Source organism: Kryptolebias marmoratus, linkage group LG10 (assembly GCF_001649575.2).
Source record: "Kryptolebias marmoratus isolate JLee-2015 linkage group LG10, ASM164957v2, whole genome shotgun sequence".
Classification (NCBI taxonomy): Eukaryota; Metazoa; Chordata; class Actinopteri; order Cyprinodontiformes; family Rivulidae; genus Kryptolebias; species Kryptolebias marmoratus.
This window is the reverse complement of record NC_051439.1, coordinates 22,363,454-22,385,977: the sequence shown is the minus strand read 5'-3', so window position 1 is coordinate 22,385,977 and position 22,524 is coordinate 22,363,454. Positions and strand designations below refer to the sequence as shown.

At 44.7% G+C, this 22,524-nt stretch overlaps 3 protein-coding genes and 2 long non-coding RNA genes across 5 annotated transcripts in view; 3 read left to right on the top strand and 2 right to left on the bottom strand.

Moving 5' to 3' along the window:
* LOC119617404 overlaps positions 1-3,047 on the top strand; it is a 4,890-nt gene extending 1,843 nt beyond the window's left edge. The window contains exons 2-3 of the long non-coding RNA XR_005233647.1: positions 1,490-1,785; positions 2,499-3,047. This is a non-coding gene — a long non-coding RNA (uncharacterized LOC119617404). The remainder of the gene's footprint in view (positions 1-1,489; positions 1,786-2,498) is intronic.
* Positions 1-10,260, bottom strand: part of lg10h20orf194 (linkage group 10 C20orf194 homolog) — an 18,099-nt gene extending 7,839 nt beyond the window's left edge. The window contains exons 1-28 of the mRNA XM_017440522.3: positions 10,108-10,260; positions 8,756-8,835; positions 8,554-8,679; positions 8,353-8,477; positions 7,607-7,703; positions 7,428-7,534; positions 7,273-7,350; positions 7,092-7,193; positions 6,903-6,958; positions 6,674-6,809; positions 6,325-6,406; positions 5,715-5,751; positions 5,557-5,641; positions 5,407-5,483; positions 5,271-5,315; positions 5,153-5,198; positions 4,957-5,068; positions 4,755-4,825; positions 4,631-4,678; positions 4,458-4,548; positions 4,275-4,378; positions 3,184-3,327; positions 2,696-2,781; positions 2,524-2,622; positions 1,647-1,764; positions 1,482-1,570; positions 1,288-1,404; positions 946-1,071 (exon numbers count right to left, since the gene is read on the bottom strand). Coding sequence (XP_017296011.1) covers positions 946-1,071; positions 1,288-1,404; positions 1,482-1,570; positions 1,647-1,764; positions 2,524-2,622; positions 2,696-2,781; positions 3,184-3,327; positions 4,275-4,378; positions 4,458-4,548; positions 4,631-4,678; positions 4,755-4,825; positions 4,957-5,068; positions 5,153-5,198; positions 5,271-5,315; positions 5,407-5,483; positions 5,557-5,641; positions 5,715-5,751; positions 6,325-6,406; positions 6,674-6,809; positions 6,903-6,958; positions 7,092-7,193; positions 7,273-7,350; positions 7,428-7,534; positions 7,607-7,703; positions 8,353-8,477; positions 8,554-8,679; positions 8,756-8,835; positions 10,108-10,163 — 2,540 coding nt within the window. The 5' untranslated portion in view covers positions 10,164-10,260. The remainder of the gene's footprint in view (positions 1-945; positions 1,072-1,287; positions 1,405-1,481; positions 1,571-1,646; positions 1,765-2,523; positions 2,623-2,695; positions 2,782-3,183; positions 3,328-4,274; positions 4,379-4,457; positions 4,549-4,630; positions 4,679-4,754; positions 4,826-4,956; positions 5,069-5,152; positions 5,199-5,270; positions 5,316-5,406; positions 5,484-5,556; positions 5,642-5,714; positions 5,752-6,324; positions 6,407-6,673; positions 6,810-6,902; positions 6,959-7,091; positions 7,194-7,272; positions 7,351-7,427; positions 7,535-7,606; positions 7,704-8,352; positions 8,478-8,553; positions 8,680-8,755; positions 8,836-10,107) is intronic.
* A 593-nt stretch (positions 10,261-10,853) lies between these two features.
* Positions 10,854-15,529, top strand: LOC108250572 (GTPase IMAP family member 8-like). Its single transcript, XM_017440519.3, has 3 exons — positions 10,854-11,485; positions 12,274-13,113; positions 14,702-15,529. The coding sequence occupies exons 1-3, from the start codon at positions 11,368-11,370 to the stop codon at positions 15,412-15,414; spliced, it is 1,671 nt and encodes a 556-aa protein (XP_017296008.2). The 5' UTR covers positions 10,854-11,367; the 3' UTR covers positions 15,415-15,529.
* A 692-nt stretch (positions 15,530-16,221) lies between these two features.
* On the bottom strand, positions 16,222-18,395 carry cfd (complement factor D (adipsin)). Its single transcript, XM_017440516.3, has 5 exons — positions 18,237-18,395; positions 18,001-18,157; positions 17,715-17,856; positions 16,955-17,245; positions 16,222-16,867 (listed from the first exon to the last, which is right to left on the bottom strand). Exons 1-5 carry the CDS (start codon positions 18,298-18,300, stop codon positions 16,682-16,684), a joined length of 840 nt encoding a protein of 279 aa, XP_017296005.1. The 5' UTR covers positions 18,301-18,395; the 3' UTR covers positions 16,222-16,681.
* A 92-nt stretch (positions 18,396-18,487) lies between these two features.
* LOC119617405 overlaps positions 18,488-22,524 on the top strand; it is a 50,854-nt gene continuing 46,817 nt past the window's right edge. Inside the window, exon 1 of the long non-coding RNA XR_005233648.1 lies at positions 18,488-19,408. This is a non-coding gene — a long non-coding RNA (uncharacterized LOC119617405). The remainder of the gene's footprint in view (positions 19,409-22,524) is intronic.

The window sequence follows — 22,524 nt, the reverse complement described above, 5'->3', positions numbered from 1 at the left end:
ATTTTCAGCGAGTTACCTCGGTTGTGTTTCAGCGTAAGTGGCGCTCTTCTTCTTCTGGTCTTTATTTTAGCAGTAAGGTAGCAAAGCTGCGCTCTTCTTCGTAGACATTGAGTTTGGCTGCAGCTGCACACAGTTGCAGCACCTCCTACAGGAAACTGGTGGAGCTACGCAGAGAACCACGCCGTTCAGAAGGCTTGTTTGGATTCATGTTTTTATAAAACCCTGAGGTCCGGACCTCGGGGTCCTCAGTGGGAGCTACAGTCCTGACTGCTACTACGAATAATAAAAGAACTCAACTGCAGCATCAGCTGCTACCGTATTTTCCACACTTTTAGGCACATTAAGTGAAACAAAACAGCTCTGTCTTTTTGGAAAATACAGCTTTGTAGTTTCCCAAAAACATCACGACTTCTTACATATACAAGGAGCTCCGGATTATAAGGATTATAAAACTGAAGACTTTCAATCAGACAGAAACGACCAGATGCTTGACGATGGAGACAAAAAGCCAAATCTGAAGCAGATATTAGTGGCAGTGGATGGATAGACCGGCTGTCGCACTGCGGCTCAGCCTACGACTGAGGAGCTCTGGGCTGCATCTAAAGCCTGCAACAAAAGCAGGGCTGATCCTCTGTGAAAACAAAGACCAAGTCTTCAGCTTTAATGACCTCCGTGTCACGGAGTCTGCTTCTGGAAACGTCCAACAATTCATTTACCTGAAAACATGAAGGCTGATTTGTTTCAGACGTCTACAGCTGATTTATTGCAACCAACTGTCCCTTTTATGCTTTAATTCTGTTTCCATGCAGAGGAACTTCTACATTCCTGCTACTACTGAAGCTACTTTTTTCAGGTTTAAGACCCGCGGTGATAAAAATGGAGCCAAGCGGCTGATTTTGTTGGGATTACTCGTGTAGCTGATGTTCTGCTTCCTGTGAGCGGTACCTGTGCTCCATGCAGGAGGCGAGCGGGTTCACGCAGGCGGTGACGGCTCCGATGGTGAGACACGACCGCACAGCTAGGTCGGGATGAAAGAGCACGGCCTGGACCACGTCCAGAACATCTGTGTATCTGGAGAACATGACTTCAGAAACACCCAGTAAGACACAGCTTAGATGTTGGGCTGAAACCTGCGTTTATAGTCGACGGATTAGCTGGTCCAAATCCACATTCAGTAAGTTTACAGAGACAGTCTTTACGTGTGAGAATAAACAACGATCCACGACTGAAGGAGATGGTTTTATAGGAAACTAAGACAACATGAAGGAATCTCTTCGCGGCTCTTACCCGGGCGTGAGCAGCAACAGGCGACGGCTGCTCCGCTCCTTCTGGCTCTGGAGGAAGTTGGACAAATATTGCTGGAGGTGCGAGGCTGAGAAGCTGTCGGGCTCGTACACCACACACCTGTGCAATCATGGACAGGTTTGGATGTTTGTTTCAGTTGTCAGGACTGATTTTAGATTCCTGCTGCGTTCTCTTACCTTCCCAGGTCGTGGTTCAGCCCAAATAAAACGCTGCACAGTTTGTTCTTGTGGCTTCCTGGCAGTCCGCTAATCACGCTGATGATGACCTGGTGGACAAAGGTGGACAGCGTCTTCATGTCTCCTGCTCTGACGGCTCACTGCGGGTTCTGTCAACGTTCTGACCTGGTTCTCCTGAGGCGCGGCGGGGATCCTGCGCTCGGCTGAAGGGAAGAGAACCTGCAAGTGTTCCTGGAGGATGGGCTCCTGGCTGATGCTGCTGAGGGCGAAGTGCTGCAGGAACCTGACAGGAAGCAGACAGACGGTGAGGGTGTCGGCTGATGCAGGAAAACATTCGGCTCATTCAGGAGCTGAGACCTGCCGTTTCTGCAGCTTTCGTGTTTGTCAATATATTTAACTTTATTTAAATCCTCATAGAAATACCCTCAGATCTCATCAGCTCCTTCTAATCCTACTCCATCCTAATGCTACTTTTTAACTTCAGATACAGCTTTTCTTATTTTAAGTTTCCTCATTTTAGCTTTAGCATCTGTCATGCTAATTTAAGCATACATTTTGTTCATTTTAGCTGCCGTTTTAACTTTAGCTACTTTTTATTTCTTTTAGTTTTAGTATATGCGTTGCTGCTTTTAAATAGTAGTTTGCCAATTTTAGCTTTTAGTGTTTGTTTGGCTAATTTCAGCATCTGTTTTGCTGCATTTTAGCTACTATTAGGCTCCTTTTAGCTACTCTTCTGCAGCTTTTAGCCTCTAGTTTGTGTTCAGCAGAGGTTCGGTGTTCGCTGCGTCGATAATGAATAAAGTTTACCTTAAAACACGAACCTACTGGCAGGTTTGGGTTTAAAGGGATAAAAAAGAATAAATTATTTAATTTATTTTTGTGAAAGACCATAATTACATTTTATTAAAGCTAACCCAAGAAGTCCTAAAGAAGAAGAGATAAGAATCTGATAAGTAAATGTTTTCTATCAGCTTTATTTTAGTTAAACTGAGGATTTTTTGACCCTTGACCTTTAAGGCTCGGAGGCGTTCGGCGTACTCACAGTTCCTGCTCCGGCGGCTGGGCGGACCAAGGCTTCAGACTCCGCCGTTTGGCCACAGGCGGCTCCTGGCTGTCGTGAACCGTCTGCAGCTTGTTGTGCCTGAAACAACAAACTCATCAGAAACATTTTATTTCTGGAGGACTGACGGTGGAGAACCGGTTCCCTTCCTTACATGCTTCTCTGGTTTGAGGTCAGCTGCTCCGGGTCCAGCAGCTGGACTCGGAGTCCAGATGTGCAGCTTTTCCACACAGATAAAACCTGCGAGGAGAAACGAGCAGAAAATATCACTGACATTCAACTCATTTCTGTCAGAGGAAACGTTTTAAATCTGACAGAAACGCTAATTTATTTTATTTCTAACTTTCTGATACTTCGCAGTCATGCAGGTTTGTTGTTTGTTTTTGTTTCATGAAGCTCAATAAATCCAAAATGTTTATGTTTAATTGATGAAATCTTTAATAATCATGAGCTCATATTGTCCAGGCTGCGCTGTGATTGGCTGAAATAAAACAAACTTAATGAAAGTCGTGATTCTGATGATTCCACTGAAAGAAACAGAACCTTCAGAAATGAAAGGACTTTCGTTTAAACTCAGATCTGTTACCAGCTGCAGGTAACTACACTATCGCCCACCGTTCCTCCCAGCAGGAGCCGCCTCACCTTGGAGTAGAAGGAGCGGTGGCTCCTGGACCCGGGCTGAAGAGCAAAGAGCAGACACTGATCGGCGCCGTGCAGCAGGAGCGGGAGGTGGGGGAGGAGGCTCGCCTCGTACTCCACAAACAAGGACGCCACGCCGCTGCAGTCCTGGGAACATCACGACACAGCGGTTCCACAGCGGTTCCACAGCGGTTCCACACGGAGACAGAACAAACGCTTCTACAGCTGGAAACATCAACTTAAAGGTCCTCGACACAAACTGTGAAACCAGACATGAAAAGGTTCTCTTGAACTAAAGCAAACAGAGCAGTGCGGGTACGCGCTCAATGTAAACAAAACGTTCGTCTGAATCTGTCAAAATCCACCTGGAAGCTAAGGTGATTCACCTGCTTCAGGTAAACGAACAAGGACAGAGTCACTTCGGCTGTTTGTTGACCACTGAGGAGAAACATACAGCGTCGGCCATTTATATGGATACACCACAGTGCTGCCCGTTGTGTTGGATTGTCAATGAAACCCTCTTCTCCCACTCTTCACACACTGACAGCAACACCTCAGGAGAAATGCGAGCACAGGCTTCCAGTATCCGTAGCTTCAGGTGCTGCACATCTCGTATCTTCACAGCAGAAACGATCGCCTTCAGATGACCCCAAAGATAAAAGTCTAAGGGGGTCAGATCAGGAGACCTTGGGGGCCGTTCAGCTGGCCCACGATGACTAATCCACTTTCCAGGAAGTGGAAGTGGGAGAAGAGGGTTGCATTGACAATCCAACACTTTGAACACATTTTATAAAGGGCTGAGAAACTTGTAAATAACTCCTGAAAGAATAAAGTTACATTAAAACCAAGCACACCGTTGTTTTTCTTGTGAAATTCCCAATAAATCTGATGTGTCACATGACCCTCTTCCCATTGAAGAAACAAAAGTTAGATCCAAAATGGCCGCCATGGTCACCTCCCATATACTAATGTGCCACAAACAGGAAGTTAATATCACCAACCATCTTATGAAGGTGTATCCATAGAAATGGCCGACCCTGCAGATCGTTTCTCACTCCCTGAGTTTAAATGTCTGAAATGATTGAAATGCAAACCGGGTCGTAGAAAATGATGTTGCTGATGAGCTCCTTGGGGAAAGTAACGCAGCCGAACTGAGCATGGACAAACAGGACGCCCTCGGAGAAGAACAGGATCTTCCCTGCAGTTCAACGGGAGAGACAGAATAAACTACAGAACGGCTGAAAGACGGAGGAGACGTCCAAGTCTGGGACTTTCACCTTCTTCAGGAGAGGACAGGTGTCCGCTGGAGAGGACGTACGCAGCATCTGCTGCAGTCAGAGCAGTTCCCAGGAAGCCTCCGTCTTCCTTCTGTCTCACAAAAAGACTTTCAGTGGAATGCTCAAACGGTCGAACCTGCAGTTTCTGAAGTTTCTGGAGTTTCTGGACTCACTTTAGCCAGAAGCTGCGCTCGCTCAGACTGCTTCACGTCCGACTCCATCTGAAACCGAAACAGAAGCAGCGGTGAGACACGGACCCCTGCCGGTTCCCGGGATCTCAGGGGACTGGGAACGTACCGGCCAGCAGGCGTACCGGGGAACGGTTCCCGTCAGGATGGTGTAGCAGCTGTCTGAGGACACAGTGCCATCTACAGAAACACAGACTGCTTCTGTCATTTCACAAAGAGTTTTGACTTTTCCTGCTGGATTCAGGCTGCTTATCACAGAAATCTCATTTTCTTTGTAGATAAAATCCATCCTAATGGAATGAGCGCTGTACCTCGGTGCTGAATGTTGATGCTGGACTCCAGGAAGGACTCGGAGAAGACCAGGGAGCCCAGGCTCCCCGTGTCCCCCTGCAGGTCCGGGACGTCGTGGACCATCATGGAAGCCTTTTTTACCAGAGACAACAGAGAAACCCTGCAGCCATTTTACTGGGATTACAGGATTAAACCATAAAGATGATCTTAACTTACAGTTTTTACGACGTAACGGCTGCCTTCCTCCGTCAGAGAGATGACCCTGAAATAAAAACAAGCTGAAGTGAAAACAGAAACAGAATAAAAACAGAGAATATGTGCAGATGACACCTACATCCCCTGCCTGTTCACTGCCTGAATGCTGAAAGCACATTTGGATCTGCAGACGTGGAAGAAAGAATCCAATAAAAACTTTCATTTTCGGTTTTATCTTCTATTTGATGTTAAAGATGTTTATAAACCATCTGAACCTGAGAAAACTGCGGTAGTGACCCAAGTCCACGGAGTCCAGCGCCATCAGGAAGCTGTTCTCAGCCACATCTTTAGCCTGAAATAAGGAAACGCTGTTTACTGCACGTCTGAGGAACCGGTTCTGGTTCTGAAACCCGTCTGGACCAAACCTTCGTGAGGCTGGAGGTCGAGGAGAAACATCTGATGCCTGAAAGGACTCCCTGAACAGCAGCCGAGTAAATCTGCGACAGAACCCTGAAAACAAGATGGAAGTCAGCCTAAAACAGGAAGACTGAGGAACCAGAACATCAGAACGTAAATCACTTACAGGACGTCCGGTTTGATCTGCACCGCTGCTCCAGCTCCTATTCAAACAAAAACATCATTTGACTCCTCGTTCCTTAAAACTGATGTAAACAATAAACTTCTCACTTTTCAACCTGCTGGTGACGATTTAAATTCTCTGAACCCTGATTGTTAAAACACAAAAACACTGAGGATTCCCAAAGTTTCCAGCCTAAAGAAAGAAAAGCTTCAGAGACTCGTGTTTGATTGGTGACGTACAGAACGATAAATGAAATAAAGTAAAGAAAGGCTCTTTACTGTCATTACACAAATACAAATAATTATTTGTGAAAACTAAACAAACGTCACACACGCTGCAGAGACACCAAACAATCGGCCTTTAAATCCATTTCTAACAGGTTTGTCTGCAGGAAGAATTCTAACCCCTTCTCTGCCGGCTGCCGTAGAGCTGGGAAATCCCTTCGTATAACATGTTTTACATCAAACCCAACCAGCTCACTCAGATCAGTTTGAAGCTTCTGAGACGGAGAGGCAGAAAACAATAACGACTTCCTGTCTGCGGCTCGCAGATAACGAAGGAATTAATTTTAATCAAACAGAATTCATGATGTCGGCTCTTCAGATGGTCTCACCGATGTACGGAGCGTGGGTCGTCCCAAAGAAATACGTCCGCGAGCAGAGCAGAGCACCTTTAGGAGCGACGCACTGAAGGACCTGTTAGAGAAGAACAAACTGAAAAACATCTGTCCAGACTGACAGAAAACAGTTACCAGGCAGCAGCAGCTGCTACAGTCAGCTCTTTAAAGGGTTGGTAAACATACTTTCATTTAACTGAAGGAATTATTATATGATGAAACCAGACATGTTGTTCTGTGATCCGTCAGCAGGTGGCGCTGCAGCCCGTTTTATTTTAGTTTTCAGTCAAATAACAGATAAAGACAATAACAGAGACACGGTTCTGGGTTCGTTTTGGTTCCTCACCATGTGTTTGGCTGCAGAACCTTCAGAACCCGTGTTCCGGACCAGATGGCTCTCCGAGGGGAAGTTGAAGGAATAATTCTCCAGGTCCTCTGAGGACGAATGTTCCCCGAACAGAACGAAGGGCTGACGGTTTTTACTGGAGCAAAGAAACGCAGATTAACCGCAGCATCCATGATGTTTCCTCCCGTTCAGAGGAGAAATATTTACACATAATTTATCATAAACATACCTTTTATCGGCCATGTTGTTTGAAATCAGACCATGAGAGTAGAAAGTACGAAACGCCTGAGGAGAAATAGCATTTATTATTAATCCATTTCCATTTCGGGCGACAAGCATTCCCTCCAGGATCCCCAGGCCTGACTGGTTCCTGCAGACTGCTGCTCGAGCTTTCAGACACACGCTGAGGAGGACTCACCTCTCCCGCCTGGGCCTCAGAAAGATCCAGGATGGACAGATGACTCTCCAGGTCCAGGCTGGAGAAGAAGCTGCTCCACTGCTTCTCAAAGCACCCCAGGTCCTGGAGGAGAACCAGAACCACGCGGGTCAGAACGGAGACCAGAAGAAGAACGCGCAGTGAGACGTGAACAGGTCTGTACCTCTGTCAGGAGGACGTCCAGGGACACCGGGTCCAGTCTGTTATAAACCTGCCACAGCTTCTCACTCATGTCCATCAGCTGGAAGACAAACAAACAAACAGCATAGAACCACAAGAACATCAGAACATCTGTTTTTATCTTTGGTTTAACTCTACCTGGTACTTGACGGTAAAAAAGCTTCCTCCTCCGATGCCTTCCAGGGCGAACGCCTGAATCAGAGGCCATTTTTCCACCATGAACACGTCGAACCTCTGGAAGAGTCCTGAAATAAAAACAGATCATTTAACAGCTTCCAACTCCCTGAGTGAATAAATCAGAGAGCAAACGGCCGTACCCTGAGCGCTGTAAGGCACGCCGACACGACGGCAGTCTGCAACCATTTCCACAAAGCTGGAGATTTTAAACTCCTCCGCTGCTTCTTCATCTTCATACTGGATGAGGAAGAGGAGGGGACACCATTTCACTCAGAAACCCTGAAATTCTGATGCAATTTAAAAACAGCATTCTGAGCTTTTCTCTGCTTTCAGGAGGTGTTTTCAAAATAAAACTCTTCCTTCTTTCACTGAGCAGCAAGAAAAATAAACGGGATTGAATTCTAAAAACTCGTAATGTTCAGAAAAACTGAAACATTTTATTTCATTAAAAGGAAAACAATTTGATCCAAACCACGACAAACGTAACGGAGGCATCATTCCACCCTGACGCCACGGCTGGAAGCTCTTTATGACCAACAAACATCTAAAGAAATGCATATGACCCGCCGCCGATCTCACAGGATCTCCCTCAGTCTGTGCTGAGAACGACTCTCAGCTACTACCACACCCCGCTGCAGCTCAAACTGACCGACTCAGAGCCAGCTTTGTGTTGGCTGTGGCGGCCATCTTGAATGGTGAGTTGCAGACGTACGTCTGGTGATTACTTGCTGAGAGCTTCATTAAAATCTGCTCAGTGGTTCGGGAGATATTTTGCTAACAGTGAGACAACGCCGACAAACTGGAGGACAGATAAATGTCCAGAAAGTCCTGGGGGACTCTCACTCCCTGGCTTCAAGTGTTCTGCAGGGGAACCGCAGGGTTCTACCTCGGTCTCGGTCATGCAGTAGAGACGCAGGTTCCTCCAGTGGGACAGGTAGGGCAGCAGGTGGGCGTAGTTCAGCGGGTTGCAGTACAGGTGGACACACTCGGCTTTAATCAGGAGGATCACATCTGGAGGGGCAAGATGACAGAGGCGTAAAAATCAGAGGAGAGAGACGAGAGCGAAAACGCCGAGGTCAACAATCACCGTCCAGCGTCTCCTCAGGGAACTCTTCGAAGGCAGGCTCCAGGTTCAGCTGATTCTGTCCGTAAAGGTCGTAGAAAAGGTACTTGGCCAGCTCAGTGCACCCCTCGTTATATCTGCTGTCGATTCCTGAAACGATGAAAGACAAGTTCGGATACGTCCAGCAGGACCAGGACAGGACGGCAAGAGTCAAACTGAAACCCACCCAGAGAGCAGAGGACGCCGTCAGGAGCGGCAGCTCCTCCTCCACCGAGCAGCGCCTGAACCTGGCGCAGGCGGCAGCAGCTGGAACACCAAACAAAATAATACAACCTGAAAATGGCTGGTGCGCTCAGAAGGTCAGGAAACTGTGGGGAATAAAAAGTCTCGCCTCACGTTGGACCTTCGATCAGCTGAGAGGTTTGCTTTTAGCCAGAAGTTATCAGAAAAACCAGCTGAACCTTTCAGCTGGCCCAAAACTGCTGAGTCAGCACTACTGTCCTGTTAATGGACCCAAAACTGCTGAGTCAGCACTACTGTCCTATTAATGGACCGAAAACTGCTGAGTCAGCACTACTGTCCTGTTAATGGACCCAAAACTGCTGAGTCAGCACTACTGTCCTGTTAATGGACCCAAAACTGCTGAGTCAGCACTACTGTCCTATTAATGGACCTAAAACTGCTGAGTCAGCACTACTGTTCTCCTGCTTTTTACTTTCATCTACATTTTCATACAATACTTCGTGTTCTGCTTCTTTTAGCTTTTTGTTGGCTTTTTGCTACTTTAGCTTCTAGCTAGCCTTGTGATAGTTTTAGCTAACCGTTAACTACTTTAGCTGTCGACTACCTTTTTAGTGTTTAGCTACAGTTAGCTGGCATTTGCTCCTTTTGAATTTTAGCTTGCACTTTGACGTTTTTAGCTTTAGCTAGCTTTTTGCTACTTTCAGCTTCTATAAAGCCTGTTGATAGTTTTAGCTTGTGTTTTGCTGCTTTTAGCAAGTCTTCTGCTTTTTTTATCTGTTAGCTAACTTTTTAGCTACTTTGGCTTCTAGCTCGCCTTTTACTACTTTTAATATCTTTTTACTAATTATAGATTTTGGATAGTATTTAACTACTGTTAGCTGCCATTTGCTACTTTTAGCTTTTAGCTATCCTTTTGATACTTTACCCAGTCCTGATTGGAGCTCTACAGCTCAGACAACAGAAACATTAGTCAAACTTTAACCAGTATTTTTTCGACATTTTCCAATTTTAAATTTTTCAGTACTTTAGCTGGAATATACCGATAACAGCACACAGTTCTAACTTTACCATTAAATTGTATTTGTTTATTTCTTTATATTCCTGAACTCTCTTATTTTATTTAAATGTATATTCGAGAGCAAAAGTATCCCGCACTGGCTGGAGTTATTATGACTCTGTTGCCGTATTTTTCGTTAACTTCTTAAACGTTTGTAAAAACTTCTAACGTCCATAACTGCCTGACAGCCGCGATGCTAACGCTAGCTAACTTAGCTGGACGCAGCGTCAACACTGAGGGGGGGTTTCCTGTAAAATACAACCCCGTGCAAACTTCACCTGACAGCCGGGTTGATGCCAGAGAACTTCCCGTTGACTCTCCTCATGCCGGCCATGGCAGACGTTTTCACTGTGGACACAAAAACAGTTATTTTGTTATTAACGTTCAGGCCCTACAGTTTCATCTCCATCACTGTAGAATATTCACTAGGGACGACATAGCAACGGAGCGAACCATTACGTAAACAGGGGGAGGTGTTAAATGTTGGGTTTTTCGATACTTCGAGGGACTTCTTTTTTTCGTAAAAAAACAAAATTACACACAGATTTAACACTTTACAAGAGCTTTCACGAAATTACGTTTTATTGGGCGAAAACGTATACTGAAAGGAATGTACCATTTGGACTTCAGTGGAAGTTCCCTATTTAATCCTAGATGGTATGGTCTGGAGAGGGACCGTTTTGACAGCTGCAGGCAGCCGCGCGCAGCTGCAGGTGATGACGCAATTCCTCAGCAATCAATGCAAACATTTACTGATGTCAGTTTTTATAAATTTATGGATCTTCTGTTGCATGTTGCCCGCTCACTTCCATTCCACAGTGTTAAGAATTCTGTTAAGTGTGTGTTTGGGGTGACTATCAACTGTTATCAAACTCAATTTTAGCTCAAAATCTGCTAAATTAGTTATAGTTATAGTCATTTTTGTGTTTGTTAGGGTCGATGGCAGCCATCTTGAATAGAGTTGTAGATGTGCATGTGATTATTACTTTCTGACAGTTTTACTGGAATAAGTCCAACAGCTATTGGTGACTTTTAGCACAGATCTAATTAGTGCTCAGATTATGTGTTTATCTATAAATAAATAAAAAAAACTATAAAACTAACTCAGTTGGATCCATTTTTGTGTTTCCAACTGAATCTCTATGGCAGCCATCATGCTGGGTTGATTCCAGACATTAATCGGCTGTAGATGTACATTCACTGATTATTTTTTAAGAGTTTCATTCAAATATGCTCAGTTGTTTATGAAATATATAAACATTGTCGCCTGCCTTTTCCACTTGGTGATAATTTAAAAATGTCAGTTAGTAAAGGTAGGTCAGCATGGACAAGCAGATATTACTCCAAGTAATATATGGTGCTTTTTAAAGCTCTTTACAACCCTAACCTGAATAAATCGTCTTTCAGAGTCTAATCAGTGCTTTAGATCACATCCGTACTCCGATGGGGCGTCTTATTTCAGAGAAAAGCAGTTGGGATGATACAGAGTCCTTTTGTGTTGTTAAAGATAAGAGAGGTGCTCATTCATTGGAGCTTGAATGGAGGAATGTACTTCCTGGACACAGAACCTGCAGGTTGTTGTAACAGAAAATAAATCCATATTCAGACGTTTCAGAGTCAAGTTTCAGCTGACAGCTGCAGCAGACATGTCCCACGGTAAGTTATCAAAGAATTAAATGGGTTTTTAGAATATTGTACACATTATTACATATTTTTTATCAAGGTTGTCGTTGAATCTATCTAATTCTGCATAATTTGTGCCGTTTCAGCTGTTCATAGATCAACACCTTCGGCTTGTTTAGGAGATTTTATTTATTCAAAATATTTAACTTTACTTACAAATATGTTTCCTCACAGAAACACATGAAGATTTTATTTTTCTCTTCCTTTAAAAATATTTTGTCTTTGAAATGTCCTGCCTCTGATTTTGTCTTTTTATGCTGTTTTAGCTTCTAGCTAGCCTTTTCTACATTCTTCATGCTAGCAGCTAGCCTCTTGTCTTTTTAGTCTCTAGCTAGCCTTTTCCTGCATTTAGCTTTTAGCTTTATGCTACTTTTAACTGACTTTTTGTTACTTTTAGTGTTTTGCTGTTTTTAGTTCAATTTTAGCTAACATTTTTGCTACTTTTAGCTAGCTTTTTGCTACTTTACGGTTTTAGCTAACCTCTTCATGCTAGCAGCTAGCCTCTTGTCCTTTTAATCTCTAGCTAACCTTTTCCTACATTTAACTTTTAGCTAATTTTGGTTTTCAGCTCAAGTTATTCTTCTTTCTGTTTTTAGCTGGTGTTTTGTTCCTTTAGCTTTAAGCTATTGTTTGGTTTCATCTCCGTTTCGGCTTTTTCAGTAAAGTCGTTCAGCTTGTATTTTGTTTCTCCAGTTTAACGTCGTCAGTTTTAAACTGTTAATCTGCAGTAACTGACTCGTTCCCACCTGGCTGTGTTTCAGACAGAGTCGGTAACTCCAAGCAGGCGATGGTGGTTTTAGCCACAGCCGAAGAGTGGTCCTCTCTGACTTCTCTGCTGCAGAAAAGCTCCGGAGATAACGGTTACCAGATGGCCTCCAAGTCTCTGGGATCGAAACAAGTCTGTGACCTGATGCTGGAGGACCACTCGATCAGCTTGCACTTTGCAGAGCTAAAGGAGGACATGCCGCAGGAGGACATGTCCCACGCCATAGACGACTGCTTCAAGTCCTGCAGGGGGGGAACCAGCGTGTTCCTTCTGCTGATCCACGGTGGATATTACACAGAGAAAGAAAAAAGAATGATAGAGATCCTGCAGGCACACTTTGGAGTCGAAGCTTTAAAATACGTGGTGATCCTCTCCGTGGAAGATGGGAAGGTTATCGAGGCACTGGACGACACCCTGGTGGATCTGATAAACGTGTGCGACGGCAGATATTGCCGAATTACGACGTCTACTGCGAGCGGTGGGCTCCATGCGTTACACGAGATGGTGAATAACGTGGTTACTGAGAACAGCTCGGCCGGTTACACTGAAGGCATGTTGGCCGAGTCCAAGAAAAGGAGCACGGAGGACTCAGCCATGAACATGCTCAGAAAGAAGGTGCAGGAGGCCGAGGAGAAGGAGCAGGCGTTCATGGAGATGCTCCAAGAGCAAGAGGAACGAAGAGCCAGAGAGATGGAGGAGCTGAAGGCAAGACACGCCGAAGAAAGACAGAAGGAAGCAGCTGAGAAGAGGCGACATGAGACGAGGAGAGAGAGTCTCCAGGAGGCTGTCAGCAGCCATAGATCCATGCTGCAGCTTCACCTGAAGGCTCCTGATGGTACGAGGGCTTTCCAGCAGGCTTGATGGGCACCAAAACATGAAATAATGCAAATCCACTGGTGACAGATCCAAAACTGTTTCAGGAGGTCCTCTAGATTCTCAGTTTCCTGATGAATTGCAGTTTTTTTTATCATTTATTTAAAAATGAACACATGTAGGAATTATGTCTTCACTGATCTTCAAACAAATCTGCAGTTTGATGTCAGCAGCACACAAAAGTTAACGATAAATAGATTTCTTTTAGGAATGCATATCACCCGCCGTCTTGCATGCCAGAGTTTTAAACAAAGATCTGTCAATATCTGGAGAATCGCCTGAGTTATAGTCACTTTTATGGTCGCTAAGGTCAGTTAGCTGTGGCAGCCATCTTGCTGAGAGGCAAAGCAGACCCCTGTGATGTGTGAGGTGGAGGTTGGTTGTTAGATGTGATCAAAGCTGGACAGATGTCCAGCCCATGGTTTATGTTGACAGGTGACTTATATCAGAGGTGTCCAGTCCTGGTCCTGGTCCTGGTCCTGGTCCTGGAGGACCTCCATCCTGCAGGTTTTAGATGTTTTTCTGCTCCTCAGCAGCTCTTCAGGTTCTGCAGAAACCTGTTAATGACAGATCAGATGAGTCAGAGCAGAGAAACACTTGAAACCTGCAGGATGGTGGTCCTCCAGGTCCTCCAGGTCCTCCAGGACCAGGACTGGACACCAGTGTCTCCTCCCCAAGTCTCAGGGAGGTCTGAAGGCTCCAGCCACAGATAAAGGTCAAAGCCCGTATCTCGATATGCGAGACGTGCGAGTGCGCAGCCTCAAGCCTCAGCATTCCAGGCCTGCTGTCAGGACCAAGGTTGCGAAATCCCGTTTTGACAGCAAAACACTGTCAAAGGCCAAAAAAGCATGTGTTGCCTGTTTTCCTGCCGGATGGTTGCCATAGCTCCAGCATTCCTAGAACCCACAGGACCGGGACTTGACCCCGTCATGTCAGAACATCTGTGCTTCCTGTTGGAAGGCAAACAAATGTGGACATTTAGGACCTCTGGATTTAGACGTGAAGATGTCTCCAGACAGGAGACATGCAGACAACCAGGTGCTGGGCAGCAGCTGGACGTTACTCCAGATGTTTAATGCTGAGTCAGCACTCATGTTTTGTGTAATCTAACCACTTCTGCATACTTTGTGTTATTTTAGCTGTTTATATATCAAGACCTTCAGCTCAGCTGGGACTTTTGGGTTTTGTAACTTCTGTACATTTTAAAATATTTAACATTAGGACCTCCTGATTTACTTCAAACATTGTTCTTTTTAAATCCTGCTTCAGCTACTTTTAGCTGTTAAATAGCATTGTTCCTTTATTTTATAGCCAACCTTTTGGTACTTTTAACTGCCGTTCGGCTGCTTTCAGCTTCTAGCTAACCTTTTGCTGCACTTAGCTTCTAGCTGCTGTTTGGTTTGTGGCTGTCTCTTTCCTTTTCGCTGGTGTTCTGCTTCTTATAGCTTTAGCAGCCCAGAAACATTCAGCTCAGTATCATCTCTTTAGCTTTTAAATTGATGTTCCTCTCTGCTGTAACAGTCCATGTCCGTTTCTGTTTTGGTTTTAAGACGATGAAGCCAAGAAGATTTCGGTGGTCCTGTTGGGCCTCTCTGGCAGCGGGAAGTCTTCTGCTCTAAGCCTGATTCTGAACAGAGAAGGGAACCGGTACTTGTCCAACGGGCCGGGTCACGACCCGGTCCCACCAACCGTGACCTGCGAGAGAAAGGAGATGTCTGCCGGAGGGAGGAGGCTGGTCCTGGTGGACACCCCGGAGCTGTGGGACGAAGACGGGGTGGAGAACGTGGAGCTGGTGAAGGACTGCCTGGCCTTGGCCTTACCTGGACCCCACGTCTTCCTGCTGGTGCTCCAGGTAGGTCGCTTCACCCAGGGAGAGAGCGAGATGCTCGGACACCTGCAGAAGATCTTCGGACGGGAGCTCGCCGAGCACGCCATCATCCTGTTTGTCCACTTCGACGGGAACCAGTACAGGCCTCAGAGAATCAACGACTACGTGAGCGGAGCTCATCCCAGCCTGCAGGAGCTCGTCAGGAAGTGTGGGAGCCGATACTTGGAGCTGAACGTCACCAGAGCCGTCAGCGCTCTGAGCTATCCTCAGGTGAAGGAGCTGCTGTCAGGAATCCACAAACTGGTTGCTTCTCATGGAGGTCGCTCCTTCGTCGTCAGGAGGTTTTCTCCTCAGGAGCTGCAGGAAAGAAATAAGATGATCGCAGAGTGGAAGGAGGGGTCTCAGGAAGGCAACTACTTACTGAGACATGAATAACTTTATTAGGACGAACACTTCAAACAGAAAGACGTGAATTAGAAATACATTTTAATTTAATCAGGCTTTCACAGTTCAGCTCTTCTGCTTCAAAACTGTTTAAATTTACTTTTTGGGAGAGTTTTATGTTTTAATAGTGCAGAAAAATGTAAAATAAATAAATAAAAGGTGTTGGTGGTGGGTGGGGGATTTTCAACAGCAAGGATTTCAACAGATCACATCAGGAATCATTTACGAGTTTGTCTTTGGAGCCAAGGTGCTTGGGAAGGAACGTGCCGCCATTTTAGAAGTTCGGAGTGCCTAAAAATTATAGTCCTTCATTAAACTCCATCCCTCAGATTTATTTGGTAACAAGAACAGAAGACTTGTTGGGTTTGTTTGTTTGAGTTTTATAATCTAAAATATGGAAAATCTTCATTTTTTATTTTATTTTAAAAGCAGTTGGATTTCTTTATGTTTGGAAGACATTTCACTTCTCAGTTTAGACTGAAAACTGCAGGAATTCAAACCTTTAATCACTCTCCCTCCTGAGGGTCATTAGGGTTTTTGTCCACCTGGTCTACATGAGAGATCTCATGGTCTTGGTCAGGACGTCTCTCACGTGAAGCAGGCCAACAAAAACTTTAATGACTTTCAGGAGGGAAGGGAGGGAGAGTTATCTGCATGTGAGTTCAGCAGCTTCAGTTTGAGTTGTATGAGTAGCAGAGTGGATTTCTGAGAGGATTTTAATCCAAAAGTCAAAACAAAGGACTCAAAGATGAACATCTGGGAGATTTATTTGGACAATAATGTTTCAGATTCACACGGTTCAGTTCTGGTATTTATTTCTCAGACGGTTAACACAACACGGCAGGATTTCCTGATCCTGACAGACATTCTGACTCCAAGCAGGTTCCTGTTATAATCATCACACTTCACCTTTATTTGTCATTTCTGACCAAAAATGAAACCAAACTAATGACGTTTTAGTTTTCATTTTAGCCATTATTGTGCCATAAGGTTTAATTAGTTCTGTGAACAGCAATTCCTGTTTTAACTCATGGATTGTTGCATTGTCTCGTGTTACTTTAAACTACTTTGTTTGATGCAAAACAGACTAAATAATAAACAACAAAACAAACATAAAATGGTGACAGAAGCTGTTTTATTCCTTGGTTTAGAAAGAGCAGAATCCTAAAGTTATTTTACGTTTCACGATGCAGGAGATGAGAAATGAGAGGCTGATCAGAAGAGACAAGCTTTAACTCCTGTAGGTTTTCTCTTCCATTCAACGGCTCGGTTCTGGTTCTGGTTCTGCAGCCGTCTGAACCCCCATGGTGCTGTCGATCCACTCGGTGTAGTGGGAGATGATGGTGTAAATTCCAGGCTTTTTAATCTGGCCGCACTTCTTCCCTCCGTTGGAGGTGATGCCGACGGCGGTGCCTTGGTAGAGCAGAGGACCTCCGGAGTCGCCCTGAAAGAAAACCGAACAGAAAAGGTTTCATTCTGCCTGCGGCTGTCTGTTCGGACCAAACCCAACAGAGATGGAGCCAGAACTCACATCACAGCTGTCTTCCATCCCGTAGGAGTGGCTGCAGCTGTCGTGGCACACTTTATGTGCACAGATCATGTTGGTGGTAAACTTTCTGCCGAAGTAGTCGGCGCGCCTGCATTTCCCGGGGCTGATCACCTCGATGACCACCTCTTTCAGCTTGTCTGGCCTCGACCCCAAGTTGTCCAGTGACCCCCAGCCGGCCGTCTCAACCTCAGTGTCGGGACCGGGGTTTGCACCACCTGCTCGCAGGAAGTTTATTGCTGCGACAGCACTGGAGGCATTAACAGGACGGTCCAACTGCAAAACAGACGCAGTGACACCCAAAATCAGTGGTTCCCAATCCTGGTCCTCAGGTTTTATTTGTTTCTCTGCTCCAACACACCTGATTCAAACGGTATAATGACCTCCTCACCAGATCATCAGGTTCTCCAAGAGCATGGCAACAATTCATCCATTTCAACCAGGTGTTTTAAAGCAAGAACATTTAAAACAGGGGTCTCCAATCCTGGTCCTCAGGGCCTCCATCCTGCAGGTTTTATTTGTTCCTCTGCTCCAACACACCTGATTTGAACCAATGGGGTGATTAACAGGCTTCTGCAGAACATGAAGAGGTGATTTAACCTCTGAATCAGGTGTGTTGGAGCAGAGACACAAGGAAAACCTGCAGGATGGTGGCCCTGAGGACCAGGATTGGACACCCCTGCCCAAAATGGTTGCTGTGATGCTTTCGAACCATGAAAACAATCCTTAGGAGAGATATAAATACCTTAATTAAGGCGATGTCGTTATCATAATTGATGCTGCTGAAGTCAGGATGATTGTGTAATTCCAAAATGTCAAAGGTTTGTTTTGTGTCTTCAGGCTCACTGAGAGAATGGACACCCAGGACGACCTTCCGTCCATTTGGTCTAAACACAAAAATCCACATAAAACAACAGATTTGAGCAAAACTAACAGAGGTTAACAGGTGAACGGTCTTCACCGGCATGGGAAAGCTGAAGATAAGAACTTATCTCCTGCATGATTCAGTGGTTTGAAGAATGTCGCCTCACCCGTTCGGCATGCAGTGCACGGCTGTCATCACCCACTGATCTGCGATCACAAAACCTCCACATTCGTGCTTCAGATTCTCCCCTTCTTGGACCTGGATGGAGGCCATGTACGGTCGGGAGTGCGGAGTGGCCTCCCTGCCTCCGATTATCCCCTCGCCTGAAGGAAAACCACAGCCGAGATGAGAAGTTACAGCGAAACATGAAGACGGCGGAGAATAAAAGACGTCTGCACGCACCATGTGAGACAAGGGCAGCGAGGAAAAGAGCGACGCCCACGAGCCGTTGTTTCTCCGACACCATGATGCTGATGGAAAACCCAAACCAGCAGGACGGCTCTTATAAAGGCTCAGAGGAGAACCATAAATCAGGGAGATGTTGTGCAAGGCATGGGTGGGAGTGCAGAGATCCTCCTGTTCCCCGTTTCCTGGAACAGAAACAGGAAAACATGGAAATGTGCCACAGTCCTCGTCAAAAAATGTGAAGCAGAAATACACACATGTGTTTGTGTACTCTGCGATCTGAGGTCGTTCCTGCATCTATCTGAGCTGTTTGTTTCTATCGCTGCCTGGTATCAGATCAGACCTGCAGAGGAAACATGTAAACACCCTCCACCTCCTCTGCCAGCCGAGTACATCATCTCCGGCTTTTACACAGAACTGCTGCCGTTTCACCCGAAAGTCCTCAATCTTTACGGCACTTTCCTGCATCGTCCTCACAGTTTTCAGAGTAAAATTCTGGCCAAATGAAAATTCTTGTCTGCGTCCAAGCGGATTAAATAACGTAACATTTGGATGTTTTTAGGTTTAAATGAAGACGATGGGTTCACTGATGGTGACGTTTTAAAACCTTGAAGATGTTTGGACTCCTGAAGGAAGACAGGTCCCGTCCCGATGTGTCTTTGTTCCAGCGGTGTGTGGACGAGGAGCTGAGACCGCCAAACAGGTCCACCTGTTCACCTGCTTGATCATCAGCCAATCAGACGGCGGCAGCTGGAAGACGACCAAACCGGGCGTCAGAACGAGGAAGAAGAGGAGATTGGAGTTTCACACACAACCATCTCTGGGGTTTACAGGAGAAAGCCTCGTTAAGGTCAGATGTCAGAGGTCAGAGGTCAGGCTGGTTGGAGATGACGGACCTCAGGTCTGCAGAACCATCTCTGATCCCACAACACATCCACAGCAGCAGGAGGCCACGCCCGGCGCCACTTCCTGTCAGCTGACAACAGGAAGCCACTGGACTCCAGCGGGCCAATCAGAAGCTCCGGGACGTGGTTCTAACAGCTGAGGGGTTCTAACGTGTCGATCTGGACCAGAACCTGAGAGGAACCTTTTCAGCATCCTAAAGTTTGAACTAGGCGGGTCAAACCAACAAGGTGGACCTGAGAAAATGGCCGACGAGGAATGCCGGGGTGAGTGGTTTTTACTTTAATTTATTCTGTCTCTTTAGTTTTTACAGTTAATGCAGGTAAATCTCTGTGAAACTAAAATATGTTCATTTTTACTAAAACAATGAGCATTTTATCCTACATTATTGTCACATATTAAAGGTGAAAATCTGCTGCTGTTTTAATCCTAAATGATCTTATTGTGTTTCTTCGGCTTCAGTCAAACATTTAGTCAGTTAATAAGTTCAGCAGCAGCTGAAGCAGATTTTAATCCCGTTGGACCCTCAGTGTTTCAACCACCAGCAGAATATTTAGATACTTTAAACCACATGTGTCAAATCAAGGCCCGCAGGCCAGATCTGGCCCTTGGTCACATTTTATCTGGCCTTCAAGATAACATTTGAATTTTATGAGATCTGGCCCTCCAGTTTGGGACAGATTAAAACTCAACTGCTTCTCATTTTGCTTAAAAAACAATGAGCATATTTAGTGAAGTCTTTTCATGACAGTTACTTTATAAAGTTTTAATTTCTCAGTAATCTTTGGACAACAGAGAACATCAATTGAAACAACAAACTTGCAGCCAAGAAATTATATTGAATATCTGATTTAATGTGCATCAGAGTGACAGCGATTCTGCTTTAATGTATGTTGTTTTTCTGTAATTTCTTCTTGTTTCAAAGTTAATGTTGGTAGCTGTGTGATTGGAGTTTTGTTGATGTTGTTATAATGGAGAACAAATCATAAGAAGACAAACGCTAAAATCATTTTAAGTTCAATCTATTTTTCTTCTTTTCAGTAAAATATGTTTGTTCTATATAGCATATAAGTGGGAAAAGGTATTTGATCAGTGGCTGCTGGCCAATAGAGGGCGCCGCCCCACCACTCACATTACCTTGAATAAGACGTAAAAAAATAAATAAAAATTAAATAGTAAAATAAAACATTTCGAAATATATTTATATATATTTTCATTTGCATAAGATAAATATTTTATAGTTAATAATAAGTAAAGTTGTTTCGTTCTTGACGTTGTCTGATTGTTGACGTATTTCCGCCCCAGGGCGCAAAAATCTTTGACCATAGACTCTCGTTAAAAGTTGCACATGCGCAGTAGCTCCTCTTCAGTACAGGAGATAGGACCGTTCAGGGCGCACCTCTCCTGCGCCCAGAGCTGACTCCGCCACGGGCTGACGTCACATCCGGCTGTCAGATAGTTCACCTGATTGAAAAGTCGAGCCGCGGGTGAGCTGCCTTTTATTCAAAGACAGCAATAAGTTCATTACGTGACTAAGTTACATACACAAGGTAATAAATAAGTTCATAGTTAATAATTAGTTTAAGAAAATTTATGCTAAAATCTGTTAGAATGTTTGGTTTTGAATTCTAATCGGAGTGAGACATCTGACCTTCGTTATATTGTACGTTCAGAATACGTGATGTAGTGAGTGCTCTCACAATAAAACAAGCTTTGACGTATTTTCTCCGGTAAAGTTTTAAAAAATAAGAAAGAAAACAGCTCTTATAAACGATATATGTGTCCTACAGGCTTGTGCCTTGGGAGACCTCCGTGTTTGTAAGTATTGGTGTGTTCAGGACATTTATATGTACATTATAATGTTGCTTTTGTTGTTTTAATTCATGTAAATACACTGGTGTGATACCTTATGTATCCTTTGGGATATGTCTATTTTGGATTTATAGCCCCCCCTGGAGAAAACTCCACCAGCCGCCGCTGTGTTTGATATTTCTATGTAAATCATCATATAACCAGGGTTTATTTAAGTATTCCTTTAATAAAAAATGGAATGAGATTGGCCGTTGCGTAACTGAGTTTGACACCCCTGCTTTAAACACACAGAAATAACACATCTGTTACATTATCGCCTCCTTGGTTGTGTCCCAGAAAGGCTCTTTAATAAAGTCAGGCAAACGGAAGGATTCCCAGTTTAATAAAGACTTCCTCTGCCCTCTGCAGGAACAAACCTAAACTGCTGCTGCTGCATCTCAGGAGTACACGGATTGGACAGAAGACAGTTTAAAGTTTAACAGTGACTCTTTTAAGATCGGAAACAGCGACCGTAGCTTTTCTCTTCCCATGTAAGCGTGCTAATTTATCCTAATTATAGGTAATTTATCTGAAACTGCGCTTTTTGCGGCTGCAGAACAGTAAAGTCATGACTCATTCCTGCACAATAAGACGTCAGGAGGGATCTGACAGTCAGTTCGTTTGTTCTGGATATTGATTGCATTTCCCAACCGTAATGAATGAAGAATGCTTCTCTTTTAATTACAGGCCGTAAAATTAGCTTCACTGCGGTGTTGTTGACTTTCGATTGTCAATCCAGCCTTGTGTCAGCCCACATCAAGATAAATTATATCTACAAGTCTCCCCTCGAGCCACGGGGCCCACCCAGCCGGGTGTGTGCACAAATCCAGATCTGATCATCTGTGTGTGTGGTCTGGACCCGATCCAGCCATCAGAGATGAGCGAACAAAGTTATTTCTCATTGCTCCTCACTCATTCATGCCTCCACCTCCTCTCATTCTCAGACTCTGAGTCAGACGGCTGGCAGCTTTTAATTCCATCCATCACTCATTCATTCATCCAGCGCCGCTCTCGGCCTCTTTCATCCTTCCTCGCTGTCAGGATCTTGGACTGTTCTGTGTTTTCCTTTTGGGGGTTTGGAGCTAATTTCAGGTGAAACGTCTTTAGAGAACCACGTGCGGCGTGAACACAGATGACATCATGAAAACATCATCAGACTCCACAGAAACTCCCACTTTTAGAGTTTTTTTTTGTCCTGATCTGCAGTTTGTGTATTTACAACAACAGCTTTTTATCCAGTTCCTTAATAAGTGTAATATTTATTCCTATTCTAATTATTTTTATGTCACTAAAACCCAATCTGGGGGATGTGTAGTCCACAATAATCCAGGCTGCAGATGTTATGGTGTAAACCACAGGTGTCAAACTCAAGGCCCGTGGGCCAGATCCGGCCCTCTAGTCTGGGACAGATCGAGTCTCTGATTCTTATTTTGCTTAAAAAAACTGAACCTAACTAGTGAAGTTTTCTCTTGACAGTGACTTAGAAGCCAACAATATATAGTTTTAATTTCTGTATGATCAGGTTTTTGTT

Excerpts from the sequence above, each read along its gene's own strand:
- cfd (XM_017440516.3), bottom strand. The coding sequence starts at position 18,300 with ATGGTGTCGGAGAAACAACGGCTCGTGGGCGTCGCTCTTTTCCTCGCT. Across the intron at positions 18,158-18,236 it reads CGCTGCCCTTGTCTCACATG|GCGAGGGGATAATCGGAGGC; the intron begins GTGCGTGCAGAC and ends GTTTTCCTTCAG. Across the intron at positions 17,246-17,714 it reads ACGACATCGCCTTAATTAAG|TTGGACCGTCCTGTTAATGC; the intron begins GTATTTATATCT and ends TCTGTTTTGCAG.
- LOC108250572 (XM_017440519.3), top strand. The coding sequence starts at position 11,368 with ATGGAGGAATGTACTTCCTGGACACAGAACCTGCAGGTTGTTGTAACA. Across the intron at positions 11,486-12,273 it reads TGCAGCAGACATGTCCCACG|ACAGAGTCGGTAACTCCAAG; the intron begins GTAAGTTATCAA and ends GCTGTGTTTCAG. Across the intron at positions 13,114-14,701 it reads TCACCTGAAGGCTCCTGATG|ACGATGAAGCCAAGAAGATT; the intron begins GTACGAGGGCTT and ends TTTGGTTTTAAG.